Source organism: Solenopsis invicta, chromosome 5, assembly GCF_016802725.1.
Source record: "Solenopsis invicta isolate M01_SB chromosome 5, UNIL_Sinv_3.0, whole genome shotgun sequence".
Taxonomy (NCBI): domain Eukaryota; kingdom Metazoa; phylum Arthropoda; class Insecta; order Hymenoptera; family Formicidae; genus Solenopsis; species Solenopsis invicta.
In genome coordinates, this window is record NC_052668.1 from 15,771,541 (window position 1) to 15,794,210 (window position 22,670).

Below are 22,670 nucleotides of genomic sequence, written 5' to 3' on the forward strand. Positions count from 1 at the left end.
ATAATGTCAAACTACAACGAACTACAACATTCTGCACATTTCTAAGTAACTTCTCTGGTGAAAAGAATTTCTATGAATAATTACAAAATTCTGCTAAAAATAAAAATTTGTAGAAATTTAGATTTTTTCGCAAAAATATTTTGTTTAGATATATGTATTTAACTCTGCTAAAATTAACAAGTGTTTAAAGTCTAATATTTTGGCGTAGAATTTTGTTGAATTTTTTCTGGCAGGAAATGCTAGAAGAACGTTTCAACAATCAGATTATTTATACATTTGGGGTGCAAAGTACAAAATTACAAATAGAATTCCACTTAGAAATCTGACATGAATTACAAGACTTAAAGCTAGCATCGAGCATAAAACAACGGTTCCAAAGTTCGCCGCGCGTTCTCATTGTTTACGCGTAAAGCCACCAACGCAGCGTAGTACGCCACTGATCACTGATCTGGTGGGAGGAGCGAGGGCGGGGGGGAGAGAACAGTGAAGTGAGGCGCTTATGCGCACCGCGCCGTCGCGCGCGGTAGTGGGGATGATCAGCTGTACTTAATTCCCCTTCCCCATCGACGTGCGACAGTGTTGGTGTGCTCCGCGTCGCGTGTGCGCGCATCGTACGTGTGTGCTGTGTGTGTGTGTGTGCGCGCCACAGTCTCCGACGGCCCGACGTAGTATCAGCAGCCGCGGCGCTAGCGCCACTCGATCGAGCGGCCGGAAAGCGATTCGATTTCGTGAACTGACCCGCGGCGGCGACGAGCGGTTAGTGCGTGTGCCATTCCGCGCCGAGAAATGGAAGCCGACGAGACGCGTTCGGTCTCCGATACGAGAGCGAGCACGTTGCCGACGTTGTCGCACGTAGTCGTAGCGCGCGAGCCCGTCGCAGTGACAGCTGTGTACGTGCGTAGCTTTTGAAGTTTTGTTATGACAAAGAGCGTACCACCGGCCACGACCGGTCGCCGACCAGCCGCGTATCCGGAGGAGGAGAGACCATCGTTATCTTCGTCGTCGTCGTCGTCGTCGTTCTCGTTGTTGTCATTGCCATCGTTGCCTCGGTCGTTTTCGTTGTAAACGTCGGGCACGCGTCGCGAATAAAAGTGCATATTGGTTCTTGTGAGAAGCAGGAGAAAGAGGAGGAGAAGGAGGAGTCGCCGGGACCACGGCGAGGGATTAGTTCGCACGGGAATTCGAAGGTCGCCGAGGGAGAAGCGAAGATGTGGTGCCTCGTCAGTCAGGCCAACTCCGTCATCCTCGAGGTGCAGGTCGACCCGAAGGCCATCGGCCAGGAGTGTCTCGAGAAGGTAAGTGGCGCGCTTTTGTTCTTGTATAACAATGGACAAATTGGTATCGCGACGTGTTGTGTACCTACGTAACGCCTCGAATGTGGCGGGTCGTTTCCGCGCTTTGTGCCGTCTCGCAAGTTGGGTTTGATGGTAAACATCAAATAATTGCGGCTAATTTTCTCCCATTCTCACCCGCGCGGGCGGCGGACGGCAACACTCGTGTTGTTTACGCCGTGCAATATTCGCGCTAGGTAAATCAAATTCGCCGCTGTACGCAAATACGAAACGCTTATCTTACCAAGGTACATATCAACAATCTAGATAACCTTCGCATTAACGGACTCCGAATTTGCCCCGGGCAAATTATATTCACACGAGAAAATATTTAACTCCACATATTTGCTTTTTCGGTTTAAAATTGATCATCCCGTATCTGACGTCAGATCGAACGGTAATAAATTACCATATACAATTCTAGTAATGATGTAGCCTAATTATATGTACAAGGAAGTATTGAACTTTGCATATAATTATACGCTGCAGTAATGATCTAGCTTAATTGTATTTAATGAGAAAATAAAACTTATTCATGTATCTGTTTTCTATTATTATATACATGTATCTTTTTATTATCATATTTTTTGAATCAGAGAACTAATGTAATAAATAATTTATGCCAATGAAATGTAAACAATTCTCTTTTGAATAATTTATAATATAATAATTTTATTAAAATAGTGTATTTGGAAGGACGGATTCTATATTTAACACATTTTCTTTTTTGTATCGCTCGATTGCTTTTTCATTACATCTGCTTTTATTATTCTATTTTTTTTTTAATCTGACAGATTGAGCATTAATAAATAATTTATGATGCTAATAAATGTGAATTATACGATTTTATTTTGATAATATTTTTATTAATGTATTCTCATAAAAATACATTTTATCTTTAATTCCGCATTTTCTTATGTTCTATGACGCAAATTATTTTTCATTTAATGTGTTTCGAGAGTAAAAAATCCTAGAACGTAATATAGAACGTTATATAAGCAACTGGCAAGTTTGACCTTGTTTTCTTTTTTCGGAGTAGTGGTAGTGTCTCATTTGTGTAGCATGTCTCATTTGTGTAGCACCAAATCACGATTAATCAAAATTCGTTGAGGAGAGAGATAGAGAGATAGTGTGTGTCGTGTGAAGTCGATTCGTGCTCCGTTCTTGTCGTTGCCTGAATGATTCATCGTGCAAACTCCAGTGGAGTACCTCCAGGCGCGATTCGGGCCGGGACAATTGCACGCATTTCACAGCTCGAAGAGAGTGCGTCCTCGTATTGCGCAACAACGCTTCGAAGCGTAGAAGCGAGACTCGCGATTTCGTACGGCGCGCGATGTACACAATGACATGAATCTTCTCGAGAGTCAACGACGAAGAGATTCTGTAGTTGCCGAGACTCTCTCTCTCTCTCTCTCTCTCTCTCTCTTTCTCTCATCGAGGATCGAGGGTTGAAAGTTAAATGAGATCGCGATTTTCGGCGCTAGCTCCTCCTTCGCGGATGTAGACATTCGGCGAGTGTGGATCTTGTAGGTCGTCGCTCTCTCGGCGGTCGTGTTAAATACTTTCAATGATGTCTACGCGAATTCGCGCACGAGTGAGTCGCGTTGATAGCGATGTCCCGATCACCGATCTACGGAGGAAAGTTTCGCGCACCGGCAAAGTTTACTTTGGACGCCGCGGGCGGTTTCGGCACCGAGAAACTTCTCTCGCTCTGCCCTTGCGATCTGATACCTTTTTTTTTGCCCCCTTGTACACGAACCTCTGCAGTGATATTTGACTGTTTTTGCGTTAATCTGAAAAAGTCTTTGTACGATTACGTTTTCTTAACAATTTATAGCGAATTCGATTGGATTGCACTGGAGTGCGCATTGGTGCACATTAAAGCTGTTGTGTACTGATTTAATCTAACAAGGGAACTTTGCGAAGTGTTAAATTCTGATTTTTATGAAAGTTGGTGTACATATATACTGAGAGAAGAAAATCATTAAAAAATTAGATTCATTTAAAAAATCATTAAATTTTAATAAACATTTATTTGAATAGTTGCAATAAAATATGAAATGTAAATAAATGTTTATTTGATACCAGAATCACTAATTTAATTTAAACTATTTCTTTTATTGAATATATATTTATGTACCGTAAGTAATTATTTTATTGCAACTATACAAAGAAATATTTATTAAAATTTAATAATTTTTTTCTTAGTGTAGATTATACGTAAATAGATGAATAGAAGAAAATAGTTGTTCAGAAACGGTGAAATCGACTCATGTGTAAAGTGAAAATTATTTTCAGCTTTTTGTTATATTTCAAAAACTATTTGAGACGTCAAAAAATGTTTTATATAAAAATTTTATATAAAAGTTTTACAATGAAATTATTATTCTTTATCCGTCAATAATATTTTTTGAGAATCATTATATGAAACAATTTGTAAAATATTTTTAATAATTGTTTTTAAAAGATATTGAAGGGGGTGAATAGAAAATTGCTTTACGCATGAGGGGTGATTTTACCCCTTAAAATCGCTTTTAGACCAATTGATATTTTCTAAATTCATCATTCAACAAAGTTTCATTAAAATCAGAATTTAACTTTGTGAGGTTTTCTTGTAAGCAAAATTAAATGTAAATATTTCGAATAATAAAATACTATATATATTTTATCAAACAGCACAATAAAGTATGTTGAGGATTTTTTTTGCGGTTTAATCTATGTCTCATTTATATGTTTATATTAAACACACATCTTCGATTTACGTACGACGGCTCTAATGTGCACCAGTGCGCACTGGTGGTCCAACCGAATTCGTTATTAAAAAATGTCAAACTTATCCAATACGCTACTCGAAATGTAATCGACGTTGCCTTGTCCTGTTCTTATCGGAAAAAATGTTCCTGTTCAAAGGTCGATCGCGGATATTCACTGTATGTTTACGGAGATTCGTAACGATAAGCGATAAATTTGTGTAAAATTCCTCTTGGTGATAGACAACGAAAATAAACCTCACCTTATCTCGTGTAGCACGCTTTTAGATTGCTGATATTGATTCATCTTGCATTAATTGACACGTGTTGACGATATTTCGTATACACACGTTAAAAATATATGGCAGATTTGTGATTCAATTCAGCGTCTATTTCTGTAATTGCTTCTACAATGTCAATTCACCCAACAGGTAGCGGAGATCCTAGTTGACGTTTCGGCGAGCGTTTGATTTATTAGAAGGACGAAGCGATCCCGAGGGGTGGCTCGCCCTGAGAGATGTCTCGTTTCCATTTGTTCAGGCCCTTTAATAGGTTAATGTGTGTCTCTTATTACACAAGGACGTGACGAAGAGGGTACCTTGGCCTAGGTCCTAGCTCTCACGTGCGCAACAGATGTCGCGAAGACACACGAACGACCGACCTGATCCTACTGAAATCTCGGTTTGTCAGGGTCGTTAGGCGACCCTTCGGATTTCGGGAAGGAGCCTCGGAAAAGCTCCTCGAGGACTTTGTTTTTGCAACTTTACACCCGTTGCGCGAGTGCTGCTTTTCTAATTTTTTTCTCTTCTTTTTTTTTTACTGGAACATCCGAGAGGTGAGCCGCTAACGGAAGACTTAGGCAGACGTAAGAGCGCGAAATGTTTAGGGAAAATGCAAATTTTCGTCAGTTAGCATAATCGTGTTTTGCATTAGATTTATAGGGGAATTTTAAATTTTATCACGTAAGCGCGCGCGTCCTTCGCTTGCATGGAAACATCGTATTTCTTTTGACAGTCTTCATCTCTCATGGGTATACACAGAGGAAGGAGAGGGAAGGAAATGGGGAGGGGTGCTTGTTTTTCCCTCTAAATTTTGACAAGAAGAAAAAATTAAGCGGGCGGAGGACACTGATAGAGACCAGAAAATTGACAATGTTTTAGGAAATTTTTTAAAAGAAAACAATAAGATCTTTTTCTAAAATTTTTATTCCATTAAACAGTTTCTTGCAACACGTTTCGATTCTCGAATTCTTCCAGCTTTAATATAAGTATTTAAATAAATTTTGCGTGAAGATGAATTTTTTACTACCTCCTTTCCATCCGTGACTAAAATCCTGGGTACGCCCATGGTCCTCGTAGAAATATCTTTCCCTTTGTGGGAATGCGTCTCGCCTAGGGGGGCAACTCGTTTGGTTTCTATGACACACTCCTTATGCTCCGGCCGACGTTGCATTATCATTCCTATAAGTCGCATCCGAGATTGCATCGGCGGGGAGGGAGAGGAATGGTAACGGAGGGTATCGGAACGATCGTATTCAATTTATCTTCGACCCGGTGTCACCTCTCGACCATCTCCAAGATTTTTCCCCCGAGAATCGATTCTCATTTCTTTCCTCCACTATGATTTTATTTAAAAATGAAATGCGTGTGTGTGTATAAGAGCTAATACGTTACAAATAACTCGAAGTCCTTTGAGGTCTGCAAGTAGCCATCGGCAGTGAAGGTTGCGTGACTAATATGGAACAGGAAATCATTTGATTTTAATTATTTTGCAGCGTTTAACATCTGAAGAAAGTCACTCATTAATATAATTGCATATTAATATAATTATACATACTTTTATTAATACTCGATATTTATGAGATGCCATTTGACATCTTTATTTATGATTCGTTGACATTTGCGCTTGAATCTGCTGATAAAGTCTGCTGTACCAATGCCGTTCTGCTTGAGCATCATGTACATTTTTGTGATAATATTATCTGGATTAGCTTATTTTGGATTAGCCACAAATCGCTTACGCCAGTTTGATCTCCAATCGTGACCTGACGATCACACTCGCATTTAATATCGTGTACGTGTCGATCGTAGAGGAGGAACCGGTTATCATCATGCGTGTGAAAATAACCTCGAAGGTCGGGATGGACCGAAAATAAATCTGCTTCTCGTTCACGCGCGTTTGTCAGGCGCTCATTCTTCTCTCCGCTTGGAAAGGTATACTCTCGGTCTATTCTCTGTAACTTCTAACATTTCGTTATCGTTAAGTTAGATTAACGACATCATAACGATAACGAAACTGTCGTTAAAAAGGTTACAGAATAAGCCTGCCGATAGCGGCAAACGGGTACGCATCCGCGATGAGATTCATTGGGGATTGCAGTTAATTGCGTTGACTCGGTGTTTGCTCAGTGAACTTGGCATACCGGGTAATTCGAGACACATATATTTGTCCGAATTGTTAATCCGCGGTTTGCCACCGAGAAATTAACTTGCGTGTGATTTTAAGAGAATCCTAAAGTCGTTCTACTGCAATATGAAAGGTTGGGTAAGTGTGCTTGAAAATTTGTATATGCGTGCGATATTGATGTGGTAATATACAGCGATGCGTTGACGTTTCGTAAATCGTACGTAGGTCGTTGGTCAGTCTGCAAAATTCACGAAACTTTAGCATCCCCTTAACAGACGCGAAAGGAGCCAGTTTAGCCGGGCGATAAACGAGTAATTACACATTACACAAATGGCATGGAACTTGGTCTATGCGCGCTCGTCAAACGAAATTGCGCTGTTCGCCGAAACTCTCGACGTTCGTAACCTTTGTTGAAGACTGCCAACCAACTTGACCGGTGTGTCCCGAGCTAACAAGGGCGCAATAGAAGACTTCCGGTGGCGCGATGTGTGTTTACCTCCAATATCAATCTGTGCTACCGACGGTGATTACGATGCATCCAAGTGGGTCAGACAGCCTAACTGGGTCGTAATTTCACTGACCACCGCGTTATTAGCTTCACGCCCGCGTGATTCTCGTACGTATGCATTTTTTCCGCGCGCAATCAGCAAATCACAATTTCCGATCATGTTACGTTGCTCGCGAAATAAAAGACTGGTCCCAAGTTTGTTTATTTTTCTATGTAATTGATGAGAAGATCGATCGCGTGCTGGAAATATTTCGCGTCGGATGTTTTCTTGTTAATACACAGAGGGGAAAAAAAAGCTGTTGAATCAATGGTATCAATCTAACTGGAAATATCTTGTTAATTCAATAACAGTATTAATGAAGCAAAAAGATTAAAAATAAAGCTAATCAAATATAATAAAATCAAATTAGTGTCAAATCGAAAATTCAAATAAAAAATTCCACGATTCAATGTTTAATTGAATTAAACTATGTTTTAATTTATATTACAGCATTTTTTCAGTGTAATAAAAATTGCGCGTTGGACAATTCTCTTTCTCTATGAATTCCGTCTATGGAAAAAAATTGTTTCCGATCAATATTATACCATTTCGTACGATATGTTTTCTCTTATTCAAACAGTCTCCTAGATTACTACACATATTCATATATATATATGTTATATATCTCTGAAAGCTTTTATATGAGGCTCGCTGCGTGGAGCTTCTCTATTGCGATATCGGCCATTCCGACAATACTCTGCTTTCGTTATATCGCTTTCATCGCTTTCCGTCACAAATACCCACGTCGCGCGGAGCACGATGAAGCGTGTATCTACTCGGAAAGAAACCCGCGCGATCGCGAGACGACGACGCTTGAAATTTTCTCATCGGCTTATAGGCGGTCGGCTTATAGGCGGCGGCGCGACGCGTCGCGCCGCTATGGAAATTAGGTCGAAATTGGCCGGAATTCAATCCGGGAATTCAATTTGCTGTCGTCTTTGTGCCCCGCGGAGTCAATCCGATCGACGCGCGCGCGTGTACGGCAGACGTTTTCGAGATCTAATTTGCGTTTACTAGGAGCCTATTTCCCGCTCTGTTCGCGTCATGCGAGATGAACGGTAAAAGGAACGGGCAAACGTCTAAACTCTCCTGTCAGTCTCTCGTGACGACACGGAATCGTGTTCTCTCTTTCTCCCTCTTTGTGTGTGTGTGTGTGTGTGTGTGTGTGGGGGGGGGCAAAGCGACGCCTTTCCCGCATTCCCTTACGTTCGATTTGTAACAGCCCCAACTGGCATGGAGCACGAAAAGACCTACTTTTGACGAATCACATTTGACTGACAGATATTTCGATTAATTCGAGCTAATTCCTCTTTCAATCAGCTAAAATTTTGCTTCATTTGCAGGATGTAATACAAAGGGAAAATTTATCAAAAATTTAATCGACCTACTACATATATCGATCATTACCGATTCGATAATTTAATTACTGTCGCATTGATAGTTAGAACGTATCAAATGAAAATTAATACGTTTGTAATAAATTGTACGTGTTCGATTTCGAAGAATTGTGTTTAAAATCGTATGATCATATGATCGATACGTGTGATGAACTATTCATGTTTTATCACAGATTAATGTTAAAATTACATTAAAATTAAAAATTATGCTAACATTTACTATAAAAGACAGATCTATATCAAATGAATTATATGCGTGTTTATTAACTCATGTGTCTTACAATGAAACACAAAAAAAAGAGGAGGCACTAATTTGTACAGTTGGTTTTATCACCTATGGCATGCAGATGCGCCTCATCGAATCGTAATAATATAATCTTCTGTCGAATCTGCATTCAATATCGTGCGATTTGAATATCCTGCGGTGGAGATACACGTGCGCGTTTGCATACATTTATATTTGAAATCCAGGAATTCGTAGCTAGAATATTAAAGGTTGCTTTTAGCTCTTATTTTTTTGCTGTTCGCAAAGGTCGCGAAGATTCTACTTTGTAACATTACATTGAAAAGAAAAAAAACTAGTCAAACATATATTTATGGGACATAGTTATTTCACTGTAAGAAATCTTTATTTTATACAATAGCGAAATAAAATATTATTCCTAATAAACTAATTAAGTAGAAAAATAAGATATATTTCATCCGAGGGGAAATTCACAGCCGGCATTGGTGTACAAAATTTCGGCAGTGGACTGCCGAAAAAAGTAAGCAGTGACCTATAATATTGACGGCATTGTCGTCAGTGGTTGGGGAGTGGTGAGCTCACTTCAGAGTCGGTTTTTCGATCATGGGGTTGAGCACAAAAATTTTTGAATACTTCGGGAAAGCTTTAGAATTCTTGTGCAGGCATTGGCGTATGATAATGGGCACGCGGTAGTGTTCATAATTGCATGGCATTGCCTTAATTTTAATATAGGATTGACGGCATTGTAGGCATTGACTAACAATAAGCATTGTCGGCAGTGTACAAAAATGTCGGCAGTGTTTTACAGCAATGCCAAAAATCGGCATTGGTGTACAAAATTTTGGGTTGTGAATTCCCCCTCGATTTCATCACATGCATATTTCATTACCATAATCAAATTTTTTATAACCAATAAATATTGAAGCAAACGTCACAAGTGACACTTGCTGAAAAGAAGATTTTCCTTAACTTGTGTGAATCCATTTTTTAAAACGACAAACATCCACGTTCCATCTAGCTACAAGAGACGTGTAAATCGATCGTTTATTTATGCCACTATATTTCTTTCTTCTATTGTCTCTCTATTTCTCCAACACTTAAGTGAAATATCAAAATGTGATTTTTTATTTTTATGAAGACGGCTTTGACATCGATATTGATGAGAATCATTTTTATACGCAAGGAATTTGATAGTTTATTTCGATTAATAACTAAGCCTATGACTTTAAGACCAAATTAACGAGCAAATATATGAGATTTAATTGTTAATATCGTGATTAAACGTTTAGGCTTAATTTTGCCCTTGTCAGCCATCTATAATAAAATGTTACGCATAAAGTACACGCGATTTTCATAGAAATAAGAGTCATTGAAATTTAACATATTGATCGTTTGACCCTTGTCATATTTTCCAAAGTGGTTTGTATGTGATGCTCCTGATTTATTTTTTTATTTTTTACGGTTGGTTTTATTTCGATTTTCGCTATCGCTGAAAAATTTTTCGTGATTCAAAAATAGACTCGTTATCCATTACTGCGATTTTATATCTTTGAAAAACAGAAGACGCTATTTGTGCTTTGCCGTAATTAATCGTTATTTGATCAATTTTATTCATATATTTCATCTTTATCTAGCATAGTTATCTTTAAATATTATCTTTTATTTGTCGTCGACGATGACGATTTTACAATTAGGATAATTTTCAACTAAATTTCGTACATGCAAACATGTTTTGATATAAAAAGAGTTATCGCTTTATGCATCGTAATTTCTCTTATCACGTATTTATTCCTACAATCTTTTACGTTAAGCTCGTCAAAGTTTACGAGTTTATGATTATTATTTAACAATGTCATTAATCTCATTTTATGTTTCACAATCTTTTTTTACGATCGACTGCTGCCAATCTTGGCAAAAACGTAAGAAATATGCGTTTCATCTAAATGGATCGGTTATAACCAAAGATCAGCACACTACAATATATAAAATATATATACATATGTATATCCTTATTAACTTTTAGTTACAGACTTCTTATTAACCAAGTTTGGTTAATAATATAATAAGTTTGTTTTAAAATATAATTATAATTACGTACATATGTACATACGTAAGATACATCGCATTGAACGATTTGAAATTTGAACTTTTCCCCGCGCACCGATTGAAGCGCCCGCAGTTCGTCCGCCAACTTCAGATCGTTGAAAAACGCGCGGAGCGTGCCGCGAGTCGCTTATCAGCAAGTCGCGATTGATCTTTTATTAGTAAAACGTGCGTTTCGCGGAATTCGCGCGATCGAAATTTATGCTGTTATTGTGCTGAGCACTGAATTCTGTATTACTCTCCTCCGTATCTCTGTATTTCGGACAAATCATCGCGTTGCGACTCGTCGCGTCGTACGGTTAACCTCGCTTTCCATGTTCAACGCGCGCAAGGAGGACTCTCAATCTCTGTTTACCCGGGCGCGTCTGAACAAAACACGCATTTGCGATTGTAGTAATCCATAGAGACGCGCATTCGTGCTAAATGCGCACGGAAAGCAAGAGTCGACCGGCATTCCTCGCGAGTCGGCGTTCTTAACCTTACGAGCGAGCGTGCCGCGCGCGGTAAACCGGAGTGTCGTTGACGATGGCCAACGAAACGTCACGGGGACGCGACGAGAGCGAGGCGGTCCTAAATCGCATAATCTTTAATCGGGAAATATAGAGCCGCGCAATTAGTCCTGTATTCGTCGCGTTTCGGTAATTAGCGCGCGCTCGCTCGCTCGTGAAATTGCGTTTTCGCGCGTGTGTTTGTGTGCGAGTGCCATGGGGAAGCAGCTCAAGCAGCCACGTAGGATTCCGAGAGGAGGAGCCGGATGGTGTCGGGCGACCATGGGGGCGGCGGGGAGTGAGTAATCTATCATTTACTTGTTATCAAGTATTCCGATTAATTTTTTGGGAAATAAATAAAATACAATCCATATCCCGTGAGACGACGAACATTTCAAGCTGCGAATGTACGGTCGTTATTTTTACGACCTTGGGCAGAGGCGTCCGGAGGCAACTCAGCACTGTTTATTATCAATATGTTACTTTCTTATAAAGCTCCTTGACTTAGCGAGGAGACTCTAGTGGTCGTCTGGTAGATAACATCTCGAGTGAGCCGGATCCGAGTTTCAGCCGACTCTTATGGGCTCTCCCAAGTGTCTTGTTTCCTTGTCTTTCGTAAAAATAACCTGAGCTTCGCTCAGGAGAGATATTAAACTTGGATGCCACGATTCTATCGAGCGTATCTTGAATCTACCACGCTTTCTTTCACTTTGTATCAGAGAAGGAATTCGTGTACAAATTTCTAATCAGCGATCCTTCCATCCGGAAGAGAGTCTCTGAACGCGCAGCGAAGGTTTCCAGTACTTTTCTCAGTGCATTCGAAGTCACTTTGGCAAGCCGCGAAAAATGTACGATATCCGATCAAAGACCCCTTCGTATGTGTAAAAAAAGGAATCGTCTCGCCGTGGCGCATGGAATTTTATGACGCTATTCAGTTCGTGCGATTGGCCGAGTCTGATTTCCATCGCGAGCCGCTGCAGCATCTGCCGTATTTTTTCCATTCCTCTTCGTCGTGCGATAAATCGACGGAACGATCGTCTGCGTATCGGAGACGCATTCGATCGCGTGACTAGATCGGCATCGTTGCGAGAGAGCCCGAGAGGCTTTGATTATTGCCGCTCGTAAAAATTGAATGATTAAAGAAGTACCGGATCGATCGTTAAACTCGCCAACGATTTTCGTGAGGTTCGCGAAAAGCCGCGAAGGATGCTACCGGCGGGAATAAAACTTCGCGAAACGAATGAAACTCGAAATTATACGATTACGCTTACCGCGGAGTGCGCGCGCGGTGCCAATAAATGGGATAAATGCGGCGAACGTGTTCCCGTCGAAATCCACTGACTTTACAGTCGTCTATATTTTCCTTCGCTCCCGGGTCACAATCTTAAACTTTTTACAATGCTCGGCGTATCCGCGCGGAAACACCGCGACGCACGCGGAGGCGTAATACCGTCTTTATTCCAGGGTACGATTCTTCCGCGCTTTATGGATCTCTCTGAACGGCGTAAACTCGGAACGATGCTACCGTGAACATCCGCGTGTAAATAAATGAAACGTGCCTAAGTACCGTTTTACGACGCAGTATTTTCCGCTACACTCGCCCGGACACACCGAGACTGATAATTCTCCATATTATTTATATTTCCGAGCGATCCGGGAAATTATCCGAGTCTAATAGGTGAACTAATACCTCGCGCGTCTGAATGTATCAGAGCGCGTTGCGTTGTAACCCAATTTGCATTCCAATTTGGTTTGTCTCTATCCTTCGCGAGAGCTTAAATCGTAGATACATTTACGTAGTCAATTAATTTTGAAAATTGAGGAATTTCGTCGAATTAAGGAAAAACGCGCGCGCGCGCAAAGTAGAAGGAAACTTTTATTTCCCCGCCAACTCCGAGTAAACTTCGCGAGAATCTTAATTCGCGACCGAGTCGTTTAATATTGAAGACACTGAAAGTTCGAGCAAATCTCACGCATCACCTTTGATACCGATGTTCTATATGCCCGCGTTGTAGAACAGAACGTTCGTCCGTTCCACTTTCCAAGTACTGCAAAGACCTCTTTTGTGTTATACCTTCTAAAAGTGCACACAGGGCGCGCAATATAATTTTTTTTCCTCTCAAAGAGAGATTTGAAATTCAATTAACTCTTCATTCCCGGAAGATCGCCGCGAAGTCCGCGATTTACCTTTTTCTTGTGGCACCGAGACTGCGCGGCAACTTTATCGCACTTTTGCAATCAGTTTCTACGGCGATAGGATAAAAGTCTTACGATCAACAACTTCCGTGAGAGATCGCCGTCGATTCTCTTCTCCCTGTCGCAGGCCGTCCAGCGGGCGGCTCTCTTGCCGGCAAAAGATAAAAGTTAATCTTGCGAAATAACGTGGATGTGCAAATACGCGGAGAATGGGATGGACGACAGTCTCTCTCTTTCTCTCTCTCTCTTTTTTCTCTTCTTTCTTCGTGTATGTCGTTCTTTCCGACGACGATTTCTTGGCATGGATGAAAATCTCCGCGATAGCGCGCGGAGTCGAGGCGCAGTTCGTTTAAAATGCAAATGGGCACATTAATATTTGCCCTAAGTGCTCTGTTTCCGTTTTCGTACGCAGCTACCTGCCATCGGTGCGAAGCACGCGGCGCATGCAACCGCGAGATTGTTACGAGCACGTGCGCGCATACGTGCATACAAAAGAGCGGAAGAAAGAGAGAGGTGAGCGTGCGCGGGACGACACTCGGATTAAATCGCGTAAATTTTAATTGTGCCCGTCTAATGCTGGCGGGACGGCAACTGTGGAGCATTACGGTGCTGGCTGGAGCTAGACCGCCGGAGAATATTTGCCCCCTGGGACAGATTCGTTATTCTTTCTCTCCGTATACTTAACTACACGCGGAAAATTACAAATCGACGATGTAACAAGAAATATTATTTTAGATATCATTGTTCTGCATTTAAAATGAAAATCTGTCATGGAAACGTACAGTTTAGATAAATCCGCGGAGCTGACTTTTTTCACATCTAAAAATGATACATCGCAGTGTCAGGATTTTTAAAAATCCGGGATTTTTTTTTTTAAAGTTTAGTCCAGGGATTTTTGAGTTTTATTGGATTTTTTTAGGGTTTACGCGTTTTTATTTTTTATAATCCACTAATGATTAACAAAATTCGCTATTTAATTGATAATTCTATTATGAATTAATTTCAATTTAATTTATTTAATTTAATTTATTAATTATTATTAATTAATATAATAAACATATTGTATATAAATTCTATGCCACTTCGACCACTCTTTGGACTCGACCATTTTTAATTCAATTCATTTTTCGACAAAAAATGATTTCTTTATGTACGAAGTTTTAAAATGTTCGTTATATATAAATACTTTATAAATTTGCTTTAAAAAAATAAAAAATGGAGTGTTTAATTATAATTAATATTTGCAGAAGAATAAAAATAAAAAATAAATTAAACAAAATTTGAAATCTCTAAAAAATTAAAAAGAAAGATTTTATCATGTATGAAGTTTTAAAATATTTACTTATATTTACATTTGTATTATATTAATTATTTCACCTAATACTGTTATTAAATTTTAATTGGAGTTTTTTATGTGGGTCTAATCCAGTAATACCAGTAGGCTTTATTGGGTTGAGTCCACCCCGTTGAACCCTGATTTATATGATGAATACACTGGAATTCTTTTTTTTTTTCTTTTCCTTCATCGCGTGACTTCGCACGGCACTATCATCTTTTGCAACACCTGCCCAGACGGCGGACTGATTTCGCTTTCCGGACGTGCCACCCGGTCACTATAAATCCCTGCCCATATCTCGCTCACCGATCCGGCTCGCGTGCACTCCGTTATCTCGCACGATGCCGCCGAAGCGTTAACGAAACCGCGCCGTGTCTCGTTACCGAAAGCCCAAAGGGGATCGAAAGTTTAATTAGGCGTGCGGACGACATCCGATCTTCTTCCCGCGTTTGGCGGGAATGCTCATTTAACTTGAGAGTCATTTCCGAATTTCACCGTGGGACCACCGTCGCACAGTCGCGCCCGGCGTCGTTTTCGTGCACGCGCTGGAAAGCCGCGGCCATCGCATCGGTGTCATAGGAATCTCATTACGTCACTTAATTGCGTTCTGCGGAAACCTTCTGCCGGTGAATAGGGAATGGGAAGAGGGGAGAATTTTCTTTCCGCGACGCGACTTCCTACTGATCCTATGAAGATAGCTGGATTGGAAGCAAAGAAACTAACTTACCTTTCAATCTTTCATCTTCATTTTGTCGATGTGGCTCTATTTATCGAGTCTATTCGAATATCAAGGGCAGATAAAGTTATATAGTACTGAAAGTGAAAAGAACCTTCTCCCCGTGCAATGATTTCCAGAAAAAAGTCGAAATGTTAACAAATAAATGTTACTTGTAACGTTTTCTTTTATTTTTTGGTTCCAATATTTATTAGTTATGGAAAAATTTGGTTGTGACGACAAAATACATTTCTGTGAAATATATTTCATTTTTTTTTATTAATTGGTTTATTCACCGGGATTAAAAATTTATTTTGCTGCATGTAAATATTTCAGTGAAATACATTTATATCTCAAATAAATTTTTTTTCTCAATGTGATGAATATACCTTGTTTTCATGATTTTGAAAACCGTGAATATTCACGTGAAATTTCCAATGTCTCGTTTGTTGCTGCATGTATTTTTTGGATACATTCTAGGAATTTCTTTTTTAAAATTCTGGACGCGTAATACTGAAAATTCTATCAGAAAGAGAGAGAGAGTTCTCTTCGCGATTAGAAATTATTTTATTCGAATGCTTTCGAATGTGTTGATAAAAAGTTCAACGTTCAGAATTAGAAAATGTAAATATTGTAAAATACGTTTGAAGAAAGAGAAGGTGAAAAACCAATGATAAACAAATTAATTGTCAATTAATCGCGAGAGATAACATAGTTGCAAACTATTTTGTTTAATAGACCATTTAAGGTATTCTGTAACTTTTTGAATAGTACAGACATCACGTATATTTTTTTAGGTCTTGAAACTTTGCGATTTCAGTGAATATTAAAAAACTACGCTGCCTTCTAGGAAATTTGCTCGATACGTAATCCAATGTAAGCGGCTAGCAACTCCCCGAGGGTTGAACGCAATTTCCGTTATCGCGCGCAGTTTTTAATCGCTTTACTAGCATATAAACCGTCAGCGTTACTCGCGCATATTTCTCGGTGAATTTTTGCGAAGTCGTCCTGACGCGTAGTACGTTTCGAAACACTGATGCAGACTTATGTTATACGTGTACACTCTTAAAGCAAATTTACGCGATTTACTACTCTCTACAAATAACATCAATCTCTCTAACTGATCCAATAAATCGTATCTCGTAATCTAAATCCAAAATTGATTATAGCGATATGCCATCGATACGTTATTTACACATCTCGCTTTCAGAGCGCTTCTCTCGATTGATTCTGAGCGATGGAAAAAGTAACAGGGTTTTCCTTCACTTGAGATGTAATAATTATTTCGCGAAATTCGTATAAACAGAAAGAACAATTTTACTGTAGCAAAAATTTAGTTGGATACAGATCAGAAAATAATTTTATAATATGTTGGGCTATCAAAATAATTATGTGAAAGGTTCAAGCATGATGATACTGATGCAAAAGAGTTTCGACAGTCTAGCAGTCAACTAAGCGTCCAATATAAATTTTTCAATGGTTCTCCATATAATTATTTTTAGATCTGAATTTCAGCAAAATTGTCCTTTCCATAGCCTCTTACTTCTTCACTGTGCACAATTGACTAAAGACGATCTCGAGAAGGGTGACATTTACATTAAATTCGACGCCTTACGTTATTCGCAGCCTTCATAACCCGTGCGCGATAAGTTCATGCAGCGCGCGAGTTTTCGTCGGGTCTCAAGCGTCGTCAGGTGCTGCGACAACGGGGTGTATCTAATTAATAGGATTAATTAAGAACTTTGCACCGACTCCCGGGCAGATCCTCGGGTAACTTCGCGACGATTTTTCTTTAACCCCGTCCTCCACGACACTACGCGCACGCAATTATGTTATGTGGGTTAGCTACGTACTCGTCCTTGCATATACCAAATGCAACTGTGGCGAGATATTCGCGAGCTGAATTCTAAATGAGGGCGAGAATGTATTTGCACGAAATTCTCATGAGATTGGGTGGAATAATATTTTTGCAGATTATATTTCTTTTTTTACTCTTTCTCTTTGCTTTTTATGTTCTTATGTTATCTTTCGCGAGCGGATTTTTTAAAAATAAGATTGTATTTGATATATCCCGTATCAAAAAATCTATGTAGCTCAAAGATTTTAAACAAGATTACTCGAAAGTGTGCATCATAAACGATATCGCGATACTCTCCTCTTCAATCGGATCGGCAATTTTCCTCGTTCGCTTCGCGCCTCGCACGTCTCCGTCTATTCATCCCGCATTCATAGAGCAGTTCTCAGCTGCTATAATATCGTTAGAGTCCACCATCCGTATAATTGGACCGTGACGGCAATTTTGCAGTCGTAAAGAAATTAAGACGCCGTCTGCTTGACGAGGACGTGTTTACGCGCGACCGAGTCTCAAAGGTAATCGACGCCGTGGAAAACGGGGGAAGCGGAAAAACGAAGGATCACGTTCGTCGTCGTCGTCGTTGGAAGCGCTCGATCTGGCACCTAGGTTGTTCATCACCGAGGCGCCCGACACCCCTTAAATGCCTCCTCCGTGGGTTTTAAAACTTTTAGCGGCGCTCGTATCCGCGCTTCGGAACTACCCCATCGATTGTTTTATGGTCGCTATGGTCCCGTGAGATTTGCTTCCGCCGTCATCCTCGTGGAGCGGCGCTTTTCCCCCCTCGCTTCATTCATCCTTCCGAAGGGGCTTGCCGCTCGAGAAAAAAATAGTGTAGTTAAGAATTCATCGCGACCCTCTTCGCCGATATTCGGTTCAGAATTCGAAATTGAAAGCAGGCACGAGGGGCCGTGCTTTCCAATTACAGGTTCCTGCGGTGGGATACAACTACCCTAGTGAGTTTCTATTTTCCTCTCCAATATGCCTTAAATAGAGATACTGTTGGTAAAACCGTGTGTAACGAATAAGGGATGAATAACGACGATTTTCTTATTGGAGCGTATGCGCAGAAAAAATTCAATCTCATGCTTTAGAAAAGCGATTACTCAGTTTTAGGTTTCTTCTTTTAAGTAACGATTATTTTTACAAAGAATATTTTCTTGATAATAATGTAAAAATATGCTCATCATTTACTTGAAACAAGTAGTATTTATTTAAAATAAACTTCTGCGTTTAGAAAACTTAAAATTACTCAAATATTTTATAAATTTATATATCCACAAATCTATCATAAGTCATCATGAGCATTAAATCTATTCTGAAATATATTTTGAATCCTAATAATTTAATATTTTAATTAAAAATTAAAAACAAATCAAAATTTCAATCAAAAAATAAAGATTTGATTACTTTATTATTCTTACTTTTTGTCGTTAAAATTTTATAATATTCTTTGAAAGAATATAAATTCTTTTTATTTTAGTACACAGTATTGAGTTTTTTAAATTTGTGATTAATATAGTTTAAAACAATTATTAAGAAAATTTCTTATTGAAAATAACCGTTATTTGTTAAAAAAGAAAAATTCAATATCGTTTTCTTTTTTTTTAGCAGTAGAATTGATATTTCTCTATGTAATTGTTTGAATAATATCGGTAAAAATAGAAATGACACTTTCACGCGATATTAAAAAAATATTGGGGAGATACAAACACTTCGGTGGTATATAAATGGAATTTAAATGGAACGAAAAAATAAATACATATCATTGCGAACAGACGTACATTTCGTTCTTCACGAAAATAGTTCCTTAATTTAATTTAGTTTAATCTAACTTAGAACATCTGAAGTTTTCCAGCTTTAAAAGTCCCAACTTTAAGCAACCCGTTGTCCTAGTTTCGAGATATCAATATATTAGACGCGTCGCGACGCAGTGTCGCGACATTTCGCGTGTGCTATATGCAAATGAGGAAGTCGAGTGGAGAGTGCATCATGATACATTGTTGGTGATACCCCATACTTGCGCCCAGAGAACAAATAGGCGTCTTTTGATATCGTAGATACCAAGCGAGCTTCCGCGAAGCGCCGCGTTTCGTGTATCTTTTATCGACTGCAATTACGCGCCCTCTTCTCCTTCCTTCCCCTCGGGTGGACAATCAGATTCTCATTTTCGTCGGCCTTATTAAATAACGAGCTTCCCCCGTTTTCCCTCTCTATCCGAGGCTTTTATACCCGATATCTTCATTTCCGCACCGCTTTATTGCTTTCCGCGAAAGTTTCACCGCGCGATAAATGCAGACGGCCTTTATTTCTTCCGAGGGGACTTGAGCGAATGGTGCGATTAGGCGCGCGATTAGGCACGCGATACTTGCGCTTTTCTATTAGCATAACGTTAAAATGAGACATACGTTTTGCTCGTTGCGATATAATATACCGGAAATGATATTTTTTGGAGAGTAGGAGAATAGAGATCGCGATATGGAAACAATTAAAGATAAGATCTATGTGAATTAATTAAGGACTTTAGCTGAATTTTCCTGTTAATATCTCTTGTGTGACTTTATATGCATTTTCAAGTTCATGAAATATTGCATTGAATAAATTTTATGGTCTTGAACCATAAGTTTCGCAACAATTTTTATGCAATGTTTGGGAAAAGGCTTTTTTTATTACCATAATAGATGCTTGTTAAACTTGAAAAAGATTTTGATAATAATTAAGCTTTGATGAAATAATTTCAAATAAATGTTTGATATAACCGAATATTTAGTAATATTTATTAATTATATTAATAGTAAACAAACATAATAATAGTAATTAATCGGTTATGAAACAATCATTAGATTTTACTAAATATTTGGTCACATTAAACTGAACGTTTAATCGAAACTCTTTCACTAAATCTTGGTTAACTATCATCTAAGCTTGATTATTGCTATCAAACTTTCTTTTCAGAATAATATCGTTATTATTGAATTGATTATTTCCAATAAGGTTCATCCTTAATATTTTTTACATTATATTTGTGTTGCATCTCACGCGTTGCAACGCGACATAGTTCTGTTATATTTCGAGCTATTTGCTTCAGAGGCATTTTATTTTATTGATTCCGCACACGGTACTCGTCGTGACGGATCCGGCCGGGTAGCTCTCTCCAAAAGAATTGATATCTCGCGCGAAGCATGTCGTTTCCAATAACCCGCAGAAAAACAGATACACGGTATCGGTACGTTCAATATGTCTCCCGTGCCCTGTATATTAGATATCGTCACCGAGTAGTTTTCGCCCTTTTCCCCGTGCGCCCGTTGTGCCGGGGTTAAGCACGATACGGCCATCCCCTTCGTTCTCTCTCGCGCTTTCGCGAGCGGCGCGCGCGGGGAGGTAAAGAAGAAGCGGGAGAGTAACAAAGCCTCTTTGCAACTCACTGGCGTTCGCCACGGTGAATAAAGCAATATCTCCGGGTTCTCCAGTCCCGGACGTTTTGCGCGCGAACAAGGGCCTGTTATTACATCGGGAAATTGCCGGACTGCTGTATTTCTCCTTTTCCCGCTGTGCGCATCAACCCAGGGGTGGCCATCTCCCGTTCTCCAAAGTTCATTTCGCGCTCCGTCCGGCCACTTCGCGCTAGCACGCGCATGGAAAAGCCATCAACCTGCCATCCTTGTCCCTCTCTAGCTCTCTCGTCCACTTTTCCGTCTCTCCCGCCTCTGTTCACGGCCCCTATGTTGTCTCATCACGCACGACTTGTCGCGAGATAGATGGATCGGTATTATCGCGCGAAACGAGATCTCGCGGGTTGGCTCGATGATTGTTTTTTAGCTATCTCTCGTACAACCGCGTAATCGTTTCGCTTCGGCGTCCCGTGACTTTTCCTTCTTCGTCATCGCGTCGTTTCCATCTCGTTGCCGGCGGTCGTTCGGTCGTTGACAGTTTTTTTTTTTGTGGTTGATTGTGAAACCGCTAAATCGATTATCGCGCGTCACGCGTGATGACTGCGCGAGGTTAACAACGAGCAGCCTGCGTTGTCGCGCAACGGTTTTTTTCTTTTTGGTTTGAGGTAATAAATCAATGAGAGGCTGACCGTGTAAAAATACATGTTGCACGAGCGAGCATGTAGTTGAAACTATAGATCAATAACCGATTAATATAATATTTTATAAACGACATCGTTTGTACAGCTTGCCATGACGCCGCCATGAGTGGGTGGCTGCAGTCGGCCGCGTTGCAGCGGTTAACATCGTTAACCACCCTCTCGATTTTGAACGTAGTTACGGAAGTTGCCGATGCGGAACTTCTCCCGCAATTGACAGATTAATTAGTGACGTACGTAATCAAGCCTAAACTCAATCTAATTGATGACTGCAATCCGCTAATCGCCGGTATCGCCAATTAAATTTTCGCATATACGTTATGAATCAATATTAGCAATTGTTATTCAATGCGTTTCGCGGCGCGATACCGCGTTACACAGAGAGTCGGAACATCGTTGGTCCTCATCACTGTTCAATTCGCGTTCGAGTTCTTTCGTTCTCTATCGTTTGTTTCCATCGGGGCAATCACACGGCCGGCGATTATACGACGTTCGACTGTGTCGTTAGGTGCGACGGCGTGTAATGAAGCTCTTCGCCGAATGCGATTGAGCGTCATTAGGAGACGCCGAATGGCCTCTATCATTACTGCTGCGCGACGCCCTGCGTGTGAATTTACGAAACGTCACATCGTCGAAATGGGAAAATCAAATGGGACGGGGGCGTCGTGACTTTCTAATCGTCAATTGAGGAAAATACGCGAGGCGAAGGAAAGCCTCTCGCGTTCATGCTGGAATGATATTCGCGAATAACGCTCGCCCGTTTTCACTCAGAGTTTCACCGTAATTAAGGAAAAGCCTCCACGGTGGGGGACCGATTCCCGAGGTAATCGTTGACTCATCGATAAATGCACCATTACGTGCGAGATTGCTCGAGAAAGTTTCGACAGTGGCGTAACTAAAATCTTTCGGCCGCCCGGTGAGCACGATGTTTCCATTTTGTAGAAAGAAGCCGAAGGCGAAAGCGCATTTAATTAGTTAATGCTCGGATATAGATTGCAAAACGCTCTGCAGTGTTGTAAGATATCTAACTACATGTATCTTACTGTTTCTAAATACATTTTGTGTAACTCCTATCCGCTTATGTAACTAGTTATCTTTCTTAATTCAGTAACTATAACCGTAACTGGTTACAGTGCTATTTGTATCTTATCTAAAATAACATTTCTGATACATAAAAGATACCTTTAGTGTTCGATGAAAAAGGATGATGTTGA

General features: G+C 40.0%; 1 protein-coding gene across 1 annotated transcript in view; it reads left to right on the forward strand.

Moving 5' to 3' along the window:
- The first annotated feature begins 1,103 nt into the window (after positions 1-1,103).
- LOC105198572 (E3 ubiquitin-protein ligase MYLIP) overlaps positions 1,104-22,670 on the forward strand; it is a 189,293-nt gene continuing 167,726 nt past the window's right edge. The window contains exon 1 of the mRNA XM_026136828.2: positions 1,104-1,295. Within this exon, the coding sequence (XP_025992613.1) occupies positions 1,209-1,295 (87 nt within the window). The 5' untranslated portion in view covers positions 1,104-1,208. The remainder of the gene's footprint in view (positions 1,296-22,670) is intronic.